Raw genomic sequence first — 16481 nt, 5'->3', positions numbered from 1 at the left:
CATGAAAGCATGCACCCCACATCCATGAGTACAACCCTTCAAGCTGGTGGGGGCAGTGTTATGGTTTGGGGCATGTTTTCCTGGCATGATTTGGACCCTTTAATTCGTGTGGAACAACGTCTAAATAGCATAACATACCTAAGTATCGTTGCTGATCAAGTTCATCCTATCATGTTGATGGCGTATCCCAATGGAGATGGCTTCTTTCAACAAGACAATGCACCATGCCACGTTGCTCCTATTGTGCAGGAGTGATTTCAAGAACATGAGGGAGACTTTACCTTGCTTAGGTGGCCCCCACAATCACCAGATCTCAATCCAGTTGAGCATTTGTGGGACGAAGTTAAAAGAGCCATCAGGCAGCTGGTTCCACAACCATCAAATCTCACAGAACTGGACAGTGCTATTCATCAGGCATGGTGTCAGATTCCTCCCATCATCTTTCAACATCTCGTGGAGTCAATGCCAAGAAGAATTGCCGCAGTATTGAAGACAAAAGGTGGACCAACAAAGTACTGATGGGGTGGTCATAATAATCTGGCCACTCAGTGTATATTACCAAGTTACTTTATTGACACCTGGAGCTGAATCTTCCTGTTGAACTCTTGAGAGAGTGTAGATCACATTTCAGATTTATCCCAGCCAAGGGGTAAAGGAGCTTCTGTCAGTTATTGGTTGAAGGCTGCTCCCAGGAACAGTTAACTCCCCTGGCCTGCACTGGAACCCAAAGTGCTGAGGGGATAAAGTTGAGCTGCTGCCAGCATCTGCTACTAGAGGTAACAGTAAAATACAACTTCATTTTTTGGTTAACTAAAGGTACTTAAAAGTTGTTTATTTGACTGCAAATTCTATGACAGTAAGGAATTGTTAACATTTATGTATGTATGTATGTATGTATTGTTAATCCTCACCCGAGGATATTTTTTCCATTGATCTTTAGAGATAGAAAGGGAAAAAGGGAGGGGGAGAGAGAAACATCCATGTGAAAAAGACACATCAATTGGTTGCCTCCCATAACACCCTGACCAGGGCAGGGATCGAATTGCAACCCAGGTACCTGCCTTTGACCAGTAATTAAACCTTAGACCCTTCAGTACATGGGCCAACACTCTTAACTACTGAGCTACACTGGTCAGGGTGGAATGATTAATTTTTAGATGTTACTATTAACATTATGGTATTTTTAAAGAGTCCTTACCCCTTAGAGCAGTGGTTCTCAACTGGTTTCTAATGCCGCGACCCTTTAATACAGTTCCTCATGTTGTGGTGACCCCCAACCATAAAATTATTTTCGTTGCTACTTCATAACTGTAATTTTGCTACTGTTATGAATCGTAATGTAAATATCTGTGTTTTCCGATGGTCTTAGGCGACCCTGCTAGTGGTTCTCAACCTGTGAGTCGAGACCCACAGGTTGAGAACCGCTGCTGTAGAGCCTAAGACAATCGGAAAACACAGATATTTACATTACGATTCATAACAGTAGCAAAATTACAGTTATGAAGTAGCAACGAAAATAATTTTATGGTTGGGGGTCACCACAACATGAGGAACTGTATTAAAGGGTCGCGGCATTAGAAACGTTGAGAACCACTGCCTTAGAGATACACAGTGAAATATTTAGGCATGAAGTCATGATATCTAGATTTGCTTTAAAATAACATTGGGGAAGACAAAGTCTCGTGGTCATATATTGATCATCATTGGAGTGGCGTGGTGTGAATGGTTAAATAGCCAATATATAAAAATGCCGGAAACACATGTGTTTTGTCTTAAATTCTAGAATTATGAAATGTTCACAGGAACAGATCTTTTTAAGTCTTCAGGCTGAACCTATTTAAAAAAAACTTTATTGATTTCAGAGAGGAAGGGAGAGTGAGAGTGAGAGAGAGAGAGAGACACCAATGATGAGAGATAATCATTAATAGACTGCCTCCTGCATGCCCCCTAATGGGAAATTGAGCCTGCAACCCAGGCATGCAACCCAGGCATGCACCCTGACCGGAATCGAACTGTGACCTCCTGGTTCATGGGTCGATGCTTAACCACTGAACCATGCTGGTCGGGCAAGGCTAAACCTCTTTTTTATTGCTTGTGTTTTGCTAATGTTTCAACTGACCAAACTTAAAAATCACCAACATTTTATTCAGACACCCTGGTTTGCTTATTGAACATTTTTAACAGTCAGCTGGCTGGGCTCCAAATAAGGTGTCAGCATTTTGCTTTAAATAAGACATTGATCACCATCTGGTGGTGAATAACAGTAACTTTGGTTTCTATATTGCATTATGGTTTATAAAGTGTTTTCATATACATTTTCTCATTAGTTGAAATAACTGTAGAAATTATAATGAACCTATTCAGTTATGCTTTGTGTCACAATTTCAGGAAACTGTAAGATGACATAGTATGTTGCTCATCTAGTTATTTTTTGCTTGTCGAATGTTGATTTGAAAGAAAATGAATTTATCACTTGTTACCAGGGAATAAAGACCATATAACTTTCATAAGGAAATGGAGTTCTTTTGCCCTAGCTGGATTGGCTCAGTGGATAGAGCATCGGCCTGTGGACTGAAGGGTCCTGGGTTTGATTCCAATCAAGGGCACATGCCCAATTGCAGACTCGATCCCACGTAGGGAGCGTGCAGGAGGTAGCCAATCAATGATTCTCTCTCATCAATGATGTTTCTATCTCTCTCCCTTCCTCTCTGAAATCAATAAAAATATATTTAAAAAAGAAAGAAATGGAGTTCTTTTAAGTTCACAATTTTGCAAAATAAGTTAGGAACCATAAGAAATTAACAATAACTAACAATAAAATAGAACAATTGTAACAAAAATTATAATAAGAATTATAATGAAAGTTATGTGAGTGTGGTCTCTTTAAAATATCTTATTGTACTATACTCACCCTTCTTCTTGTGATGATGTGAGATGGTACAATGCCTGCATGATGAAATTAAATGAGGTAGATACACTGACAAAGGGGCAATTCACACCCAGGCAGGATGGGGTGGGATGATGAAATATTTTATCACACTACTCAGAATGGCATGCAGTTTAAACTTTTTAATTGTTTATTTTTTGGCTGTGGTTGACCTTGGGTAACTGAGACTGCAGAAAGCAAAACTGCAGTTCAGCGGGGGTGAGGTGGGGTGGGATGGGATAGGAAACCTATCTATCTATACTAATAAAAGGGTAATATGCTAATTAGACTGGGAGACCTTCCGGACGTTCTTTTGGACAAAGCCATGGTGGCAGGGCCGAGGCAGAGGCGGTTAGGGGTGATCAGGCCAGGAGGGGAGGGCAGTTGGGGGCGACCAGGCCAGCAGGGGAGGGCATTTGGGGTGACCAGGCTGCCAGGGGAGGGCGGTTGAGGGGAATCCGGTTGGCAGGGGAGGGCGGTTGAGGGGGATCAGGTCGGCAGGGGAGGGCAGTTAGGGGCGAACGGGCCGGCACGGGAGGGCAGTTGGGGGGGATCAGGCGGCAGGGGAGGGCAGTTAGGGGCGACCGGGACGGCAGGGGAGCAGTTAGGCATCAATCAGGCTGGCAGGCAAAAGCCAATAGGGGGTGATCAGGCTGGCAGGCAGAAGCAGTTAGGGGCAATCAGGCAGGCAGGCAGGCAGTCCCGGATTGTGAGAGGGATGTCCGACTGTCAGACAGTCAGACATCCCCCAAGGGGTCTCAGATTGAAGAGGGTGCAGGCCAGGCTGAGGGACACCCCCCCGCCCATGCACGAATTTCATGCACCAGGCCACTAGTATATATATAAAAGCTTAGGTGACCATTAGGACTGAATGACCAGCCGGTAGCTGTGATGGACACTGACCCAGACTTTGCTGCTGGGGCCCTGACAGCCCTGAATCTGGTTCACCTGCACCCCGGACCCAGACAGGAGGAGGAGGGAGCTTGATTCCTCATGGAATTGGCTGTTTGTTAGCTTGCTGCTGGAGCCCTGACAGCCCTGAATCTGGTTCACCCACACCCTGAACTCAGACAGGAGGGAGGAGGGAGCCCTATCCCTAACGGAATTGGCTGTTGGTTAGCTTGCCCTGATTGTGGGAGGGTGGGGGGAGGGGAGTTGGCCGGCCAACCTCCTGTGGTCCCTCACCCTGGCAGGCCGGCCCCCCCCTCCCCCGATTGCTGGCCAGGCCAAGGGACCCCATCCATGCATAAATTTGTGCACCGGGCCTCTAGTTAGAATAATGGATCATATGTGATGAGGATAGAAGCCTGGCGCTTTATAGAGGTCTGGTGTTAGAAAATCACTATATATAGGTATTTCTTTAGTTAAATACATAAACATTATTTACTTCTGTATATAAATATCCATGGGAGCATTCAGTTCTTCCATCTCTTCCCTGGAAAGGAAGAGAAAGGGGGGAAAAACTTGCAAATAAGTTGTCTTGGGTTAGTAATATTACTTGTTGGCTCTCACAGTGAACTGAAACCCAAAGCCACTTTCACCATCTTTTTCATCTCATGTTCCTCACCACTTTCCTGCATACTGTTAGTTCAGATAATTTCTCTTTCCCATCTATAGGACCTCTCTTTTTTTCATGTCTACCTATAGAATATTTGTATTTTCCTCTCTCTCTCTCTCTCTCTCCCTCTCTCCATCTCTCTTTATTTTCTTATCGCTATTCTAGTTCATCAGATAGTTGAATGAACCAGGAACTGTGCTTGGTTTGTGAATCAGGTGATGAAAAAGGCAGATGGATCTGGCCCTCATCATGGAGAGAGAAGGAAGGAGGAGGTAGATGATAGATATTTACAAAGTGAGACTATAAAGATAATTAAAACTATTAGATGTCAAAAAGTCTATCCTTTTCTCTCTCTTTATTGCCCCTGTTTATTGTATTTATTTTTAGAAACTGTATAATTTAAAAAATATATACAGTACTTTCCGGCGTATAAGACGACTGGGCGTATAAGATTTTCCAGGGTTAAAAAGTCGTCTTATACGCCGGAAAATATGGTAGTCCAATATATCTAATCCATTATATCTAATCCCATCAATATAGTCCAATATACCGTATTTTCCAGTGTATAAAACGACTTTTTAACCCAGGAAAATCTTATACGCCCAGTCGTCTTATACGCCGGAAAGTACGGTATGTATTTTCATTGATTTCAGAAAAAAGGGAGAGGGAGAGAGTGATAGAAACATCAATGATGAGAGAGAATCATTGATTGGCTACCTCCTGCATGCCCCACACTGGGGATGGAGCCTGCAACCCGGGAATATACCCTTGACCAGGAATCAAACCGTGATCTCCTTGTTCATAGTTTGACGCCCAACCACTGACCCACGCTAGCCACTTTTCCCCCTGTTTGTACTTAATTTTTGTTTTTTTTTTAATTATTAGCATTTAAGGTAAATTTAAAACCAGTGTTTCAGCTAGTGTGTTAATTTTCTGCTTTATTTAAATATTAAAATTGCATGATAATTTTTTCCATTATCTTGTTCAAGATAAAATCAGGGGTAGCTAGGCAGTTTACAACTTGGCTTGGATTTCAGTGGGATACAGCCTCTTTTTGCAGTCTGAGCACTGTCTCAAGGTAGTGTTTCATATTTTGAGTAACAATGCTTGCTTTTGAATTTAAAGCATAGTGTTTCTCAACCTTTTTTTCATGGTCATATCCCTAGAGAGTATATTTTAATTTTAATTTAATTTAAAATTTTCTCTCTAGCAATAGGAATTAAATACTAAGGAATAAGATTTTGTCAGAAAGTGTTAAGATGTGGAAAACCATAAACCATTATCTGGAATTTTTTGCCTTCCTCAAGTACCAGTTTTTGTCCCCTTGGGATCAATATTGTTTCTATTGAGAATATATACTATAGTAGACTTTGCTTTTATTATAAACTAGAGGCCCGGTGCACGAAATTCGTGCACGGAGGGGGGTTGTCCCTCAGCCCAGCCTGTACCCTCTCCAATATAGGATCCCTCTCACAATCCAGGACTGCTGGCTCCCAACTGCTTGCCTGCCTGCCTTCCTGATTGCCCCTAACCACTTCTGCCTGCCAGCCTGATCACCCCCTAACCACTCTGCTGCCAGCCTGTTTGCCCCCAACTTCCCTCCTCTGCCGGCCTGGTCACCCCTAACTGCCCTCTCCTGCAGGGTTGATCACCTCCAACTGCCCTCCCTTGCAGGCCTGGTCCTTCTCAACTGCCCTCCATTGCAGGCTGGGTGCCTCCCAACTGCCCTCTCCTGCTGGCCATCTTGTGGTGGCCATCTTGTGTCCACATGGGGGCAGGATCTTTGACCACATGGGGGCAGCTATATTGTGTGTTGCAGTGATTATCAATCTGCATATTACTCTTTTATTAGATAGGATAGAGGACTGGTACAGGGGTGGGGGCCAGCTGGTTTGCCCTGAAGGGTGTCCCTGATCAGGGTGGGGTTCCCTTGGGGCATGGGGCGGCCTGAGCGAGGGGCCTGTGGTGGTTTGCAGGCCGGCCACGCCCCCTGGCAACCCAAGCGGAGGCCCTGGTATCTGGAATTTATTTTCCGTCTACAATTGAAACTGTAGCCTGGAGCGGAGCCAAGCCTGGGGCTCCCTCCAGGCCGGCAGCCATTTGTGTTGGGGTTATAATTGAAACTTCGTTGCCTTAGCGAGTGGGTCCGGCCAGGGTGTGCGGAAAGCTTTGCTTCCTCTGTTGCCTGCGGCAACCCTGGCCTGCTCTCTCAACTCCATTCTGCCGCCATTTGTTTGAATTTGTTTACCTTCTATAATTGAAACTTTGTAGCTTGAGTGGAGGCTTAGGCCTGGCCAGGGCAGGCAGAAAGCTTGGCTTCCTCTGTTACCTAGGAAACCTTGCTCTCGGTGGCTGTAGCCATCTTGGTTTGGGTTAATTTGCATGCTTGCTCTGATTGGATGGGGGGCGTGGCTTGTGGGCATGGCTTGTGGGTGTGTCGGAGGTATGGTCAATTTGCATATTTGTCTATTATTATGTAGGATTTTCCATAAAGCAATTTGGAAGTGGAGTGACTTTTTCAAGAGTTTTAACTATGGGAATGGATCGGAAAATAGTGCTGATGGTTGCACAATTCTGTGAATGTAATTAAAGCCGCTGAAATGTACACTTAAAATGGTTTTAACAAGTTTTATGTTGTGTATATTATGACAAAATTAATCATTAACATCATTGATTTGTATACTATAAATGGATGAATCATATGGTATGTGAATTACATCTCAATAAAGTTGTTGGGGAAAAGGGATGTGTTGGAAGTAGTAGTAATAGTCTTTCTGTTGCTATGCAACTGTTGGATTACGTTTTAGAAATGGATAATGTCTCACAGTGTGTAGGTGCAAAACCCAGAAACAGGTGTACGGAAAGGGAGGTTTGATTTGTATGTTAGGTCCATCCATTTGATATTTTAAAGAACATTCTAAAGAGCCCTGGATTTGAAGATGAGAAGTCTGGTCTCTTGCTTGGCCTCTATTTGAACTTGGGCAGTTCACATCACATCTTAGTTGCTTAGTTTTCCATTTTGTTAGAGAGTGTTAATTAGATCTTTGCTTTCAGTTAAAAAATTCTAATATCCCATGATTAGCTGTCATTATTATAAGAGAAATAAATACTTGATTCCATACATTGACATAAACATTGAATATTAGAGCAGGAGGACTTTGATCATCTGGTACAACTCCATTTTTGGATGAGAAAATTGAGGTTTGCTCCTGTTTCACCTGACTCTGTCTAGTGTTTTTCATAATATGCATATAGTCATGTGATGTATAATGAGTTTTCAGTCAACAACAGACTGCTTATAAGGCAGTATTCCATCTATCTATATATATAAAAACCTAAGCAACCGGTTGACCGGTAGCTATGATGCACACTGACCACCAGGGGGCAGAAGCTCAATGCACAAGCATGGAAACATGGAACAGACTGATGAATCTCAGAGGGGAGGGAGAAGAGCGGGAAGAGATTAACCAAAGATCTTATATGCATACTAGAGGCCCGGTACACAGATTCGTGCACTGCTGGGGTCCCTCGGACTCGCCTGCACCCTCTTGCAATCTGGGACCCCTCGGGGGAACTGCCGATTTTGGACCGATCCCCACAGTTCATGCCGAGGGACCCCACCTATGCACGAATCTGTGTACCGGGCCTCTAGTAAGTTTATAATGAAGCTGAAAAATTCCTGTCACTTAGTGATGTTGTAGCTGTCATGATGTAGTGCAATGCATTACACAAATATCACTGTGTTACATTTGCCTTCAGTATTTACCACAGAAACATGCTGTAACAGGTTTATTACTTAGGAGTTACAGGGGAAGATAATTTGTTACCCCAATATATGTCTATTTGGCACAAGGATTATTTTAGACTGGTTAATTTTAAGAGACCATAGGCATGGGAGAAGTTCTGAAAACCAAATAGAAGTTAATCTTTGTAAAATATATTTACATTTATAAGGGAAACCTCTATTGTTAGGGATTTCTCCCTCACTATACTCGAAGAAAGGGATGACCTTACCTCTGCAAACTCTTATCAATGCAAAAGATCACGACTTAAATCTTCATAACTACCTTACACTTGTTTACCATGCTTTTCCAGGTAACATCCCTTTTAGCTGAAGATGGTATTTAAGGTGGTGGTTTCAGCTATTTTGGCAAATTACTCCTGTTTTCCTGGGTCTCTCCCTGTGTACATGAAGTGTGCATGTCATTAAACTTTCGTGGTTTTTTCTCCTGTATTTCTGTTTTTTATTACAAGGATGTTCCAACCAGAACCCAAAAGGGTAGGGGGAAAATTACTTTTCCTCCCCTACAGAGCAATAGTCGTGAACTATTTCTTTGCTTTTCAGAAAACTTTAGGACGATTGATTAAATGAACTCTTTGAAGATAAGGTATATAAATGTATAATAGTTATTTTAAGGATCAGATAGCCTGTGGAACTAGTCTCATTATTGCTAAAACTGTCCTTCCCCAACAGAGATTGTAAAAACTGGCCAGTAGTTAAAACTTTACTGTAAGCTTATCTTCCAATCACTATATCTAAAATCAATGCTCTCTTAATCAGTGGCCTTCATAAAATCAACTGTTCTTGTGGTTCTAATTATATTTATGTTTATATGCATAGAGGAAGTTTAAGTAAAAGACTTTATCGAGAAATTAGAAGAATTAGGTCATTTAATTATGAGCTGTTGTAAACTTTCACCTAAAAAGAATTTTAAGTAGCATTGCAGACTCAGCAGCATTCTTAAGGTTTGGTACTGGAAAGATACTTAGAAAAATGCCAGAATATAGAACATCTTTGGTGCTTGGATCAGTAATGCAGTCTGGAATTGTTGCTTCATACCTACATCATTTGCCAGGTTTTCCATGAATTCACACAGCCTCTGACCTTTTCTTCTGCTTCAGAATCTTTCACCTTGAGGCCTTAGGAAACAGGTCTATTAAAGGCTATGTATCAAATCTAGCATGTGAAAAGGTAGAGCTTTTTGTTTCGTTAGGAAGAAACCTATATTTTTTGCCTGGCCAGTGTGGCTCAGTGGTTGAATATCAATCTATGAACCAGGAGGTCACAGTTCAATTCCTGGTCATATGCCTGGGTTGCGGTCTCCATTGGTAGCATGCGAGAGGCAGCCAATCCGTGACTCTCCCACATCATTGATGTTTCTGTCTTTCTCCTCCCTTCTCTCTGAAATCAATAAAAAAATATATATATATTTAAACAAACAACAAAACCCCTATATTTTTCAGAATAACATGAAGTTGGTAAATAGATAATTCTTTAGAGGAATGTTAATAATTACCTAATGTTCTAAAAATGAGATTACCGTATTTTCCGGTGTATAAGATGACTTTTTAACCCAGGAAAATCTTCTCAAAAGTCGGGGGTCGTCTTACATGCCAGGTGTCATCTTATAGGGCGGGTATATCCCAAACTCTATATTTTAACTGGAAAAGTTGGGGGTCGTCTTATACGTCCAGTCGTCTTATATGCCGGAAAATATGGTATTTAGAAAGTGTTTCAGGTGATGAGTGAATTTGCATATTCTTTGTATATTTTAGACAGTGATTATGTGTTTTAAAAATATGATTGGTAATTTTCAGCTGCATTGTCCAAAACTATAGTTACTTGTCATATGTGGCTATTTAAATCTTCTAAATTAATTAAAATTAAATGTTTAGTTTTTTAGTTTTGTTAGCTCCATATCAAGTGCTCAGTGGTTACATTTTGCTAGTCACTAAAATGGCTACTATATTGGAAAGGGCATATAAAGACTATTTCCATTATCATACAATGGTCTATTGAATATACAACATTATTTTTATAGAGTACTAGTGACCTGGTGCACAAATTTCCGTGCATATTAAAAGGGGATTAATTAGAGGAAATAATTTAATATTGCTATTTGCCTTTTCTCTATAATAGAAGTGTCAGAGATGAAAGAAAATTAGTAAAATGTATATGAAAACCTTCCTCCTGTCAGAGTCTGGGGAACACTACGGGACCCAGAGTCAAGTCCCCGCCAACCCACATGCATCTCAAAATTGCAAGACACCCAGACCCGGCCAGTCCCACCCTTTTCAAGCCCTGCCGGGCAGGGGGCGTAGCCTCAGGTCCCCTGGCCTGGCGCCAGGACGGGGGGCATGGCCTGAGGTCTCCCAACCCAGACCGGGGCGGGTGGCATGCCTTGAGGTCCTCCATCAAGCCCCACCAGGTGGGGAACATGGCCTGAGATCCCCTGTCAAGCCCCGCTGGGTGGGGGGCATGGCCCAGCACCGGGAGGGGGGCGCAGCCTCAGGTCCCCCATCAAGCCCCGCTGGGCGGGGGCTCGGCCTGAGTTCCCCTGACCCAGCACTGGGGGTGCACCTTGAGGTCCCCCGTTAAGCCCTGCTGGGTGGGGGGCGCGGCCTGAGGTCCCCTGTTAAGCCCCGCCAGCTAGGGGATGCGATCTGAGGTCACCCAGCTTGGCGCTGGGGTGGGGGGCAGCAACCTGAGGTCCCCTAGCCCAGCACCAGGACGGGAAGCGCACCTTGAGGTCCCCATCAAGCCCCGCCAGGCGGGGGGCGTGGCCTCAGGTCCCCTGGCACTGGGACGGGGGGTGCAGCCTGAGGTCCCCCAGCCTGACGCCAGGCTGAGATCCCCTGTCAATCCCTGCCGGGTGGGGGGCACAGCCTGAGGTCCCCTGTCAAGCCCCACGGGGTCGGGGGAGGGCGCAGCCTCAGCTCCCTGCTGATTGCTCGTTAAGGCTCCTTATGGGAACTTGGCCTCAGCTGTGGGTGCAGCCATCTTTGTGATGGAGTGATGGTCAATTAGCACATTCCCTCTTTATTAGATAGGATAGTCAGTACTTCCTATCGGCAGGTTCTGCATCTGGGGAGTCAACCAACTGCTGATGGAAAAGATTCTAAAAAAAATGTTACATTGTTGCTGACATGTACTATGTACTTAGACCTACAATAATTGGATCTGTACTGAACATGTACAAGACTTTATTGTCAATGTTCCCTAAACAATGCAATATAACAACTATTTACATAGCATTTACATTGTATTGGGTAATTATAAGTAATCTAGAGATAGTTTAAAGTATAGGGGAGGATATGTATAGGTTAAATGCAAATGCAATGCATTTTTATATAAGGGACTTTGACCATCTGGATTTTGGTATCCCAGGAGTCCTGAACCCAGTTCCCCATGGATACTGAGGGTTGGCTGTACAAAGTATGGGAATTTTAATATTTTCAATCCTACCTAATAATAGACAAATATGCAAATTGACCGTACCTTCGCTATGCCCGCGATTGGCCAGGAGGCGCGGGGGGGCGGGACTCGGGGTGGCCGGGGTGGCCAATTGGGCCGGCGGGATGCTGAGCTCACGACACCAGTGGCGGCTCGAGCTCAGCGTCTGCGCCATGGCTGTGCTGCGGCACAGAAGGGGCCTCTGGGGCAGCGAGCTCACGTCCCACCGCGGACCATCAAAAGCGGGGGAGCTGGGTGCCTGTCCACTCAGGCACCAGGCCTTTCAGAAGCCTCTGCCGCGCTGGAGGCTTCTGAAAGGCCTGGTGCACCAGCGATCAAAAGCAAAAGCGTGGGAGCTGGGTGCCCGTCCGCTCAGGCACCCAGCTCCCCCCCTACACGTGCATGATTCAATCATGCACTGGGCCTCTAGTTTAACTATAATGTTGATTAATTTTTCTACTGACATTTATGCGCATTTATTGTTAATAGACAAAATATTGAGAGGTACTAGTGTCTATAAAGGTTATCAGCTTGTCAGTTCTATTTGTAACAACAAATATAATTAAATTGAGTGTTAAATAGATTTATTATGGTAACTATTTCACAATATGTACAAATATTGAATCATTATGTTGTACACATGAAACTAATATAATGTTACATATAAATTACGTAAATTGTGAATTATAAATTTTAGTTCCTTCCTCCTCCTCCCTCCCTCCCCCCCTACTGGAGGATATGCTTATTGATTTTAGAATGAGGGTAATGGGGAGAGAGAAAGAGAAAGAGAAAGAGAAAGAAACATCAGTGTGAGAACATCGACTTGTTGCCCTACGTACCCAAGCCGACCAGGGATCGAACATGCAACCTTTTCAGTATACCGGACGACTCTCCAACCAACTGAGTCACACTGGCCAGGGCATGAATTTTAGTTTTAAATATTCTAACTCTGTACGATGCAATACAGTAGCCATTAGCCATATGTGGCTCTTGAGCATTTGAAATATGGCTAGTGTGAATTGAGATGCGCTATAAGTGTAAAATACACAATATGTTTTGAATGCTTAGTACAAAAAAAAGCATGTAAAAATAGGTGAAAGGGTACAAACTCCCAGTTATAAAATAAATAAGTCATGGTGATTAAATGTACAGCATGGTAACTACAGTTAATATTATTGTATTGAATATTTGAAAGTTGCTAAGATAATTGAACTTAAAAACTCGCATAACATGAAAAACATTTTTTGTAACTATAAGAGATTTATTGTGGCTATCATTTCATAATGTATACATATATTAAATCATGTTGTACACCTGAAACTAATATAATGTTATGTCAACTATACCTCATTTTTAAAAAGTAAATTTTAAAAATCAAGTAAAAAATATAAAATATCTGAAATTTTAAGTATGGATTATATGTTGAAATGACATTGGAATACAGTGTTAAAATATATTATTGAAATTAATTTTTATGTCTCTTTTACTTTTATGAGTGAACTACTAGAAAATTTGAAATCACGTGGCTCATCTTATTTTCTATTGGACAGTGCTTTGCAAGAGCCAGTGCTCTAACAAGAAAATCAAGTAATATATAACCTATTTCTGTATGCCTAAATCAACTATGACTACATTTATAAAATGGGATAGAAAACATTTTGCATATTTTTTTACTCTGGATTTCTAAAAACATTTGCAATTGTATCAAATTTTGTGTGATTTCATATATCTATATGATATGGAGGACATGCATAAATAATGCAAAGCTTTTAGCCAACTCCTAAATGAGTGATATAGACAGTATTGATACTATGGGCATTCCAAGGACAAAGCTGTTGGCTGGAATCATTGGAAAGCTATCTCAGAGACTTTTGGGATTTTTATTTACCAGAAATTGAAAGATGAGTATATTTCAAGTGGGCAGAAAACAGTAAGCTGGAGGACTTGAATAAAGCCCACATAGGTAGTGAACTAGGTATGTATGCTTAGTGGATAGTGAACAGGCCTAAATTATTTGAATCAAGGATTTCAGTGTAGAAGTGAAAGGATTGGAGTTAGGTTGCCACTGAAATTGGGACTTTGAGGCCATGGAAAGAAATCTGGATGAGTTTATATAGGTATTTAGGACCTACCCTGACAACATCATGATCACCCACAAGTCCACAGTTGACATTTGAGTTTACTATTGCTTGATGATATTTTGGAAGAAAATGTGAATATACCTACTCATCTTTAAGGAAGTAATTTTCAGTTATTTCTTGCCCTAGTTTACTCTTTTCTGACTCAGAGATCTAAGAGATAGTTAAAATCCACATCTTTTTTGAAAAATTATTCAGTGTTGCGGAATGTTCTTTTTCTATAATTTAAATGTTTACAATTTTTAAGAAAATTTTGTTTGCTAACAGTATTTTTTCTTCATTTTAAGTACCAAAAGAATTGGTGGAGCTTCATTTGAAGTTGATGAGGAAGATTGGCAAATCCGTTACAGCAGACAGATGGGAAAAATATTTGATCAAGGTAAATATTTAAAAATTGCCTCCTCTATTAAAATATTACTGTACCTACCATGAGTTTGTTATGTTTCATATTAAGCTTAAGTTTTAAAATAGTCTACCGAAAGTTATAAAATATTACTTAGAAATTCGGATTACTATCAGTATGTGATTATTCTCTTTTGCAGCTATTAAGCAATAGTCTTGAGACCTAAAGCTAACTTTCAGAGATATTGTATCTCTTTTGTACCTAATACTATGCTTAGGACTTTTCATGTCTTCTCATTTAATCCTTAAAATCATCCTGATCAAATCAAGAAGATACACGTAAGGCCCAAGAAAATCATCAAAGTTACCAGCAAGGCCAAACCTATCCTTAATGAGAACAATCTAGGTAATCAGAAAACAGTTGTTTTAGGATGAATCCTATTTAAGGCAAGACCATACAGGAAAAATTACCTGGAATTGCATCTAAACTTTAAGAGCCATATCATTTTTGGAAGCCTAAGCTGATGTATGTATCTACCTTCAAGATGTCCCCTGGGGGTATTTTGAATCTATGACATAGTAGAATATTAGGTTGTATTTTCATTTATTTATTTATTAAATATATTTGTATTGATTTCAGAGAGGAAGGGAGAGGGAGAGAGAGATAGAAACATCAGTGATGAGAGAGAATCATTGATAAGCTGCCTCCTGCACTTCCCATAATGGGGATCAAGCCTGCAACCCGGCTTATGCTCTGACCAGGAATCAAACCACCACCTTCTGGTTCATAGGTTGACACTCAACCACTGAGCAGCACCAGCCAAGCTAGATTATGTTTTTAGATGATTGGAAAACCATGTCATTTTCTTGTCTTCTTTAATATATAAATGTATACTTACATAGATACATGTATTTTTATGTTCTTTTTTTTTGGTGGGGGAATGTATATGATTATACAGTGCTATGAAAAGAGGAAACAAGAGTTGCTTGTTTTTATTATAAAAATCACATGTGCTGTTCCAATTATCTTTGCTGTATAACACACCACTCCAAATTAAGTGACATAAAACAATAATCATTTTAGTCAGCTCACTGATTCTTTGGGTCAGGAATTTGGAAAGTTCACTTGCACCATACTCTGTTGGTTGAAGTAGCCACAATTCTCCCTAGTTCTGTGAGAGGAAATATAGACCCCAAACTCTCAATGGTAGTAGTGGCTTAACTTTTGAAAAACTCAATATGAAATGTATTTCGATAATTTTGCACAAGTTTGAAGCATTGCAAAGTTGGCTCAGCATTTCAAAAATTCAATGCTATGGGATTTTCTAAAAGCCCTAATTAATTAATGTTTAATTAAATATCTGAACTATGTTGCCATGGTCAGGTGGCTTAGTTGGTTAGAGTGTCATCCCATAAACGAGAAAGGTTGCAGGTTTGATCCCCAGTCTGGGCGCTTAAGGGAGGCAATGGATCAGTGTTTCTCCCTTTCTCTCCACCCCTCTCTCTCTAAAATCAATAAAAACATATCCTTGGTGAGGGGTGTGTGTGTATGTATGTATGTGTATGTGTATACATATATATTGCCTGGTCAGAGTGTCTCAGTGGTTGAACATTTACCCATGAACCAAGAGGTCCCAGTTCGATTCCTGGTCAGGGCACATGCCCAGGTTGTAGGCTCTGTCTCCAGTAGGTGGCGTCCAAGAGGCAGCCAATTGATGTCTCTTGTAGATGTTTCTATCTCTCTATCCCTCTCCTTTCCTCTCTCTCTAAAATCAATAAAAATAGCCCTACCCACTTTGACTCAGTGGATAGCGTGTTGGCCCATGGACTGAAGGGTCCCAGGTTCGATTCTGGTCAAGGGCACATACCCCTGGCTGAGGCAACCAATTGATGTGCCTCTCTCACATTGATGTTTCTCTCTCTCTATTTCTCCCCTTCCCTTCCAATCTCTCTAAAAATCAATGGAAAAATATCCTCAGGTTAAGGTTAACCAATAAATAAATAAATAAAATCAATTAAAACAGTTAAAAAATATATATGAAATATGTTAAACTGAATGACAGTAGAGCAAATTTTTAGCTATTTAAAGTGCTTTTTCCCCTTCTTTAAAAAAAATATATTTATTTTTAGAGAGAGAGGAAGGGAGAGGGGAGAGAGAGAAACATGGATCAACTGCCTTCTGCACATCCCCTACTGGGGATTAAGCCTACCACTTAGGCATGTACTTTGGGAATCGAACTGGAAACCTTTTGATGCACAGGCCGCCGCCCAACCAGTGCCTCT

General features: G+C 41.6%; 1 protein-coding gene across 4 annotated transcripts in view; it reads left to right on the top strand.

The window, feature by feature from the left end:
* RSF1 (remodeling and spacing factor 1) overlaps positions 1-16481 on the top strand; it is a 131545-nt gene that overhangs the window by 28445 nt on the left and 86619 nt on the right. For all 4 annotated transcript variants that reach the window (XM_079787597.1, XM_079787595.1, XM_079787596.1 and 1 more), the window contains exon 2: positions 14144-14235. In XM_079787597.1, the coding sequence (XP_079643723.1) occupies positions 14144-14235 (92 nt within the window). The remainder of the gene's footprint in view (positions 1-14143; positions 14236-16481) is intronic.

Source organism: Cnephaeus nilssonii, assembly GCF_951640355.1.
Source record: "Cnephaeus nilssonii genome assembly, chromosome: 13".
NCBI lineage: Eukaryota > Metazoa > Chordata > Mammalia > Chiroptera > Vespertilionidae > Cnephaeus > Cnephaeus nilssonii.
Note: the sequence above shows the minus strand (reverse complement) of the source record. Positions and strands in the feature narration are given on the sequence as shown.